The sequence below is a fragment of the Teleopsis dalmanni genome, chromosome 2 (assembly GCF_002237135.1).
Source record: "Teleopsis dalmanni isolate 2A chromosome 2, ASM223713v2, whole genome shotgun sequence".
Taxonomy (NCBI): Eukaryota; Metazoa; Arthropoda; class Insecta; order Diptera; family Diopsidae; genus Teleopsis; species Teleopsis dalmanni.
This window is the reverse complement of record NC_051847.1, coordinates 55,113,943-55,120,792: the sequence shown is the minus strand read 5'-3', so window position 1 is coordinate 55,120,792 and position 6,850 is coordinate 55,113,943. Positions and strand designations below refer to the sequence as shown.

Sequence of the window (6,850 nt, the reverse complement as noted above, 5' to 3'; positions counted from 1 at the left end):
TTTATTATATTTATTGCATTTTTATTATTCTTTATTTATTTTATTATATTATAAATCATATATCCCATTTTATTATGTATATATGCATATGTATTATGCATATAATTATATTATACAAAGTGTTTTTAATATAAATATATTGTATATATTTATTTTGATTTGTTTTTTTTTTTTTATAATTCCTATTATAAGACTTTTATAATGAAAATTTTCAAAAATGGAATAAATTATTTAAATAATATATATAATTTTTTTAATTATGAACACATAACTGTATCTACTGGCAGCACGATAAAACAAAAATTTAAGAAGTGCAAATATAAATAAGGAAAAACAGTTAAACCAAAGGAAATTGAAAATTAATATAGATTTATGTACCTGTGTTGCGTTCATTTTGATTAGCACTGTAATGCACCTACTTTCAAAATGTTTTCAATAACTAACATTTTTCCCATATAACAATTAATACAAGCAATACCGCAGCAATAATGTTTTTATTTATTTTAACACTTACTCCACTGTTATTCTTGTTTCCTAATCCAATTCCTGCAGATTTAACAATTTCGTCAGGGGGTAGCGATTCAACGTCTTTTATTTCTTTAATTTCAACAATTATAATAACATAAAACAAAAAAATTCTTTTTAATTAAATAATAATTTTATACCTTCATTATCGTGTTTAATTTTAAAATTATGTGCAGCAGAAAATTCAGACCATCCAACCGTATTTTTAGCTTTCATTCGAGCATGCCAATTTCCAGGTATTAACTCCATTTCATGAGTTATCTTCCACATATCAGTGTTTTCACCATGACGTTGTGTATGAATTACAGAAACTGTGCTCCATGTGTAAGACTAAAGAAAAGATTTATTATATACTGGTTAATATTTTATATAATAATTTATTTTAAATACATATTAAGTATACACATAAATAAAAAACTTATATATAATAGTATATAGATTTTTTTTGATTTCAAAACAATTTTATAACTCCATAAATTAAAAAGTTCTTTCAACGTTTTGCTATTGTTCGCCTATATTCAGATTCCTTTATTATAGAAATACGGGTTCTGGTATTAAGAGTATAATTTTAAGAATTATTTTATTCCAGCAAAAGCAAAAGTGCACCGTTGTGATCGAAAAAGGTATTGTACAGGGCAAAAAAAAATTATTTTATCTTTAAAAACTTACACCTTCTATTTGATAACTCAGAACCGCTTCCGAAAGTGGTTGCACACTTCTAACCAACCATTGCATTCTAACCTTCCTTCCATCAATTTTAATATCTTCAAATTGCGGTAATTCAGGTTCGAATATGAGACGTATTTTCAGTTTGTCAAAACCAACCGAGTTCTATACATAATAAATAAATAAATTTATGATCAATATATAAAAACCCAATTAAAGTATAATCAAATGTTGCGTTATAAAAATATATTGTATATGCACTTTTCGCACTGAATTTTAAATGTAATATAAAATATGACATAAACACTATGTATTCAATACTTACCTCAACATGACAAAAATATTCACCTAAATCATCTGAAGTAGTATCAGCAATAGTCAAAATAGTTCTATTATGTCCATTTAGCACAACATTTTTTACCATATATTTTTCAGAATATCCTAATACTTTTTCATTTCTTAACCATTTTGATATTGAAATTGGATTAGCTTTGAAATCACAGTATAGTTCGGCTTTAGAATTCTTTTGTGTGTTTACATAACGACGATGTGTTGATAGTTTCGGACTATACTGCACATCTACTGTAACCATGCCATTAGGTGGTTCTGATGTTCCATCATCTCCAAGACACTGATATATACCAGCATGTTCTGCACTTATTCCGTCAATGGTCAATTTAGTACCATTAATTTCAGTAACAACATTTTCTGCACGTTGACCCTATAAAAAAAATAATATATTACCGAAGTGTAATAAATTATATTACAAAAAAATTTTTTCTTACATTAAAGGACCATTTCACATTTGTTGATTGTGACGTATAAATTTTGCATTCAAATACATGAGTGTCACCTTCACGTAGTATTACGGAACGTTCTGTTACATCTCGACCATCACATAAAATTGATAAACGTCCTCCCACCGAAAGTGTTATGTGAAGACTTTTATTTTGGGGTAGTAGTTGACAGTAGTAATTGCCTGCATCTTCGATCTGCACATTCTTAATGCGTATTGTATTATTTTTATAACTCTCTATTCGATTACGTGTTACAAATTGACCATTAGAAATCGAGATATTTTCCTTATACCATAATATAACATTATTAACTGTAAAAAATATGTACATATTTGATATTATTAATTCTTTACAAAATTATATACAAATAGAAAATAACACAGATAACAATATTGTTATAAGCGTTGGCGTTTTTAGCCAAAGCTATGCTATCCTGACTAGATAGACAAACTGTATACATATATAGGTATACATATAAGTTTTTAGGATTTTTCTTCTGCATGTCACATATATATTAAAAAGTTAACAATAATTTTATTTTAACTATATTTTAATTCCTTTATAACAGTATTTAAAAAACAACAAAAATAAATTTTATCGAAGATTTAATTCAAAACAAAATCGAAAATAACAAGATAATACTTTCACTATATATACAATAAAAAAAATCGAACAAGCGTTATGAAAGTAGTAAATATAAGAGTGCCCCGTATATTACACTTAGTCGTAAAAAACAAAATAAAACATCACGTTATAATTAGGAATAATAGTATTTTCTAATTACTTAAATTAACACGCTAAAAGTGAGAAATACATCAATCCAAATAAATCGGATAAAAATTCATATAAAGTGATAATATAAAATGATAAGATTTTTGAAATAAAGTACTTATTATCATTGAAATATCATACGTTTTGACATTGATTAATATTATAGAAGCAGCACAAAATCGGTTATATAGTCGTAGTATTCTGCTTTTATTGGAACCAATGTTTCCAAATATTAAAAGGAAACAATACATACTACATCAAATATTGAACTCCATTGCTTCTTTGTATTAAATTGTATTAATATGTCAATTTTTAGAACCGAATTCGATTTAATAGAACTGAAAAGTTTTAAGCTATTGTTTTCCTAAAATGAATAAACTTGCAAATCATCTTTTTTCTTTAAAATGCTTAATATTATTGAAAATAAAGTGACCACATTTTTAAGATTCTTACAATTATTTGTAACAAAATTAATGAATGAATATATGAAAATAATTAATTAAAACAAATAATACGTTTCTATAAGAAAACGATTTTGAAAAGAACAGATAATCTAACAATTACTCGGACCATTTTTTATAAATATAATAATTAGATAATAATTGCGACAATAGTTTCAATGTTTTTCAAGTAAGCAATTTTGTTGTTTTTTGTGAAGATATAAGAAAAGAGGTGAGATAAGTATTAAAAATAAAAATTTATTTATTTAGTACGTACTTTGAAAATTTCGCACATCACAGTTTAGAAGTACGTCTTCACCGGGATTAGCATGACTATTCATTTCATCATGTACAAAGTATGGTGGGTCCATTGTTGGTAAAAGAGGATTTATAGAAACTTGTTCATTACTATTTGGTTTACTTATATCGTCTTCATCATCATAAACGTAGTCATCACTCAAGTAATCGTTTGTGCTATTTGGGTCATCTTGGATTTTCCCACAAAATCCTAAAAAATAATATATATATTATTATATGCAAAATATGAAATAATAATCAAATCTTGATAAAAAAATTTTATTTACCTTTATGTAAAATTCCTAAGAGTAGATAAAACGTTAAAAAATATTGAATATTTCTAGAAATCATGCTGAGTTGAGTTCAGTTTCTTCCAAAAGCTTCTTTTAATTAATTTCACTATCAATTCCGCTAAGATAATAGATAACAATTATATTATTAATTTAAAGTACATAAAAAAAATTAATTTTCGTATAAATGTATAAATACTTTGATTTATATATGTTGATTGTAAATTAGTCAGATGTATTACGTCAACATAATTTATGTTTGATGACGTACCTTTGTGTATACGATAGTCATATTTTCAAGGACTTGACAATTCAATCCTTTTCAATCGGTTTTAAGAAATTTCAAATTATATTAGACAAAAAATTTTTAAAGAAATATATAACAAATTATGTTATTTTATCAAATAAAATAGAAAGTAAAACTTAATGTTACATAAATTTTTTAATTGGATTTAAGTAAGCCAACAGATAAGATTACAAGACCACAAAAATAGTTTAAAGAATATTACTTCCGATAAAAATATATCTTCATTTTATCTTAACGATATATTTCATTTTGAAATCAGATACATATTTTAGTATGTTTTATAATATATATATATATTGAAAATAATTTCTACATATTTTAATAAAGAGAAAGAAAAAAACATTTTTGTGTACTTTAGTAAGCGATTAGTAATTAGAAAAACAAACAAGACATGTACGAGAATTCAGAACACTTAAGTAACTTCTTAACTAGAAAAACTAATATCACTGTGCTATAAGATTGAAGGTCAGTTAGTCTCTATACAAGAATGTCAAAAAAATTCGATATACACTATTTTATACAGTATAATCCATATATAGTTTGCAAAAATATTTCCATCATAATGAAAAGCTTTATATCTAGAATTTTATCTCACCAGTACTATGAAGCTGCACTTTTAATTTGTTTGTTTTGTAATATTGTATATTTTAATCCCAAAATCACAAAATAATGCACATTTTTAATTAAAATTAATTATTTTTTATTAATATGCATTGGCAGACTTCAGCACGAACGCATTCGAACCGCATTAACTTCTACCTCTGCCGTTCTTTGAAATTCCTTAAAAGTATGATCCAATCATCAATACTAAAATTTAATTCTATAATATTGCATGATAGTGATGCCACCCAAAAAAAATGTATGCACATACTTGTTAAACTAAAAATACACTGCGAATTTCAGCATATATATTTTTTAAATATATTTTTTATATATATATGCTGATATAATTAAAGTAAACATAATATAATTAAATAATTAAAGTATAATAATTAATATTGTTATAGTAAAAATAATAATAATAAATTAAAGTAAAAATAATATTTTTATATTATAATATGGTTTAATAGATTTTACATTTAATAATGTCCTCTTCTACAATAGAACGTAACATTGTGTGCAATATTAAGTTTTATAAATACTTAAAATAAAATAATGTTTTGCTCTTTGATAAATATATATATATATATATATATATATATATATATATGATAGTAGTGTATAGATGGTGGTAAAGTTATGTTACTTTTATATTTGCCTTTATTTTTCATTACATATAATCACCTGCGCCGCTTAAAAAGATTTTAATTCTTTAAACATGATTTAAATTATGTAACTTGTATGCACACCAAGTATGCATTATGTATAGCAAGTATAATATTATCGCATATATGTCTCTAAACCAAAATTTTGTATGCATACTTGAATATACACAGTAAGAGTTGGTAGCGTGGCATACTTGTTTGGCATACATGTAGCATCGTGTATATCAGGCTTTAGTAATTGAATAGTAAGAATTGAGAAAAAGCAATACCTGATGTTGTAATATTATTTGAACATTATTTTAACTATTATAATATATTTACCACTCATATAAATAATATATATTACATATATATTAATTACAATTATCAGTATAAATTTGGTCATGAGAGCCGAGGCTATCTGTGCCTCGTCACTTAGTCAAAGCCGTGTTGTATGTTTGTATGTATATATCCTTTAAAATTTAGGCACAACTAAAAGTACAAAGGTCTTGTGCGAGTTAGGCTAAGTTGCGTTCTAAATGAGGGAAATTCTAAGTTGTGCCGATAATGTAGTGATGTGTCGATACGTGTTGATAAATGGCAAAATGTGTGCAGTACAAAAAATCCCAAAAAATCTCCCATTTGGTTTAGCATCAAGTTAGCCTAACTCGCACACGACCAAAATTATTAGTAAAACACGAAATTGAAAACTGATGTGACACTCTGCATAACATACACTTTCATCATAACCCGAAAGATCCAACTTTGACGTGCCCGTGACACTATACATGATATGGGCCTTACTAACCAAACTAAGCATTTAACCAGTGCTTAAAAAATTCTAAAATTAAATAACTAGTTATCAGAAAGATTATAATTCAAGGTAATATAGAGGGAAATGATAAAATTAAAAAAGGATTAAAATAAATAAAATTATATAAAAAATACAAGATTTCTTTTTTAATCACTTCCCTCCTTGAATTGAAAATGCAGCAATGTAACAAACAATTATACCGTTATCGTTGTTCATAAATTAATATAATATATATAAGAATAATTATATCGTATTTTAATTTTTTGTTATTAATATATCTTTATTAAAATATAATACTTAGGACGTGTGCGAGTTAGGCTAAGTTGATGCTAAACCAAATGGGAGATTTTTTCGGATTTTTTACACTGCACACATTTGGCCATTTATCAACACGTATCGACACATCACTACATTATCGGCACAACTTAGAATTTCCCACATTTAGAACGCAACTTAGCCTAACTCGCACACGACCTTAATAATTTCTTTATTATAAATATAATAAATAATAAATTATTTAAATTTCTTTAACTTAAAACTACTTTAACTTCCAAAATAAATAAAAGAATATTTTATAAAAAAGTTTTGAGTGTATGTACATTCAAAGCACAAAAGCTACTAATAAATCTGCACGTCTCACAAACATTATTAATATTTTTTCCTACAAGGTGTCTGCAAAACATATGTTCATTCAATATC

At 25.3% G+C, this 6,850-nt stretch overlaps 1 protein-coding gene across 1 annotated transcript; it reads right to left on the bottom strand.

The window, feature by feature from the left end:
* Positions 1-255: 255 nt before the first annotated feature.
* On the bottom strand, positions 256-4,899 carry LOC119675559 (protein amalgam). The gene is made up of 8 exons (XM_038086765.1): positions 4,689-4,899; positions 3,784-3,907; positions 3,477-3,707; positions 1,977-2,299; positions 1,517-1,912; positions 1,195-1,356; positions 666-855; positions 256-597 (listed from the first exon to the last, which is right to left on the bottom strand). Exons 2-8 carry the CDS (start codon positions 3,845-3,847, stop codon positions 440-442), a joined length of 1,524 nt encoding a protein of 507 aa, XP_037942693.1. The 5' UTR covers positions 3,848-3,907; positions 4,689-4,899; the 3' UTR covers positions 256-439.
* Between the last annotated feature and the right edge of the window lie 1,951 nt (positions 4,900-6,850).

Coding starts and splice junctions, on each gene's coding strand:
- LOC119675559 (XM_038086765.1), bottom strand. CDS start 3,847: ATGATTTCTAGAAATATTCAATATTTTTTAACGTTTTATCTACTCTTA. Junction 856..1,194: donor TGAGTTATCAAATAGAAGGT/GTAAGTTTTTAA, acceptor TCTTTTCTTTAG/TCTTACACATGGAGCACAGT. Junction 598..665: donor AATTAAACACGATAATGAAG/GTATAAAATTAT, acceptor TTGAAATTAAAG/AAATAAAAGACGTTGAATCG.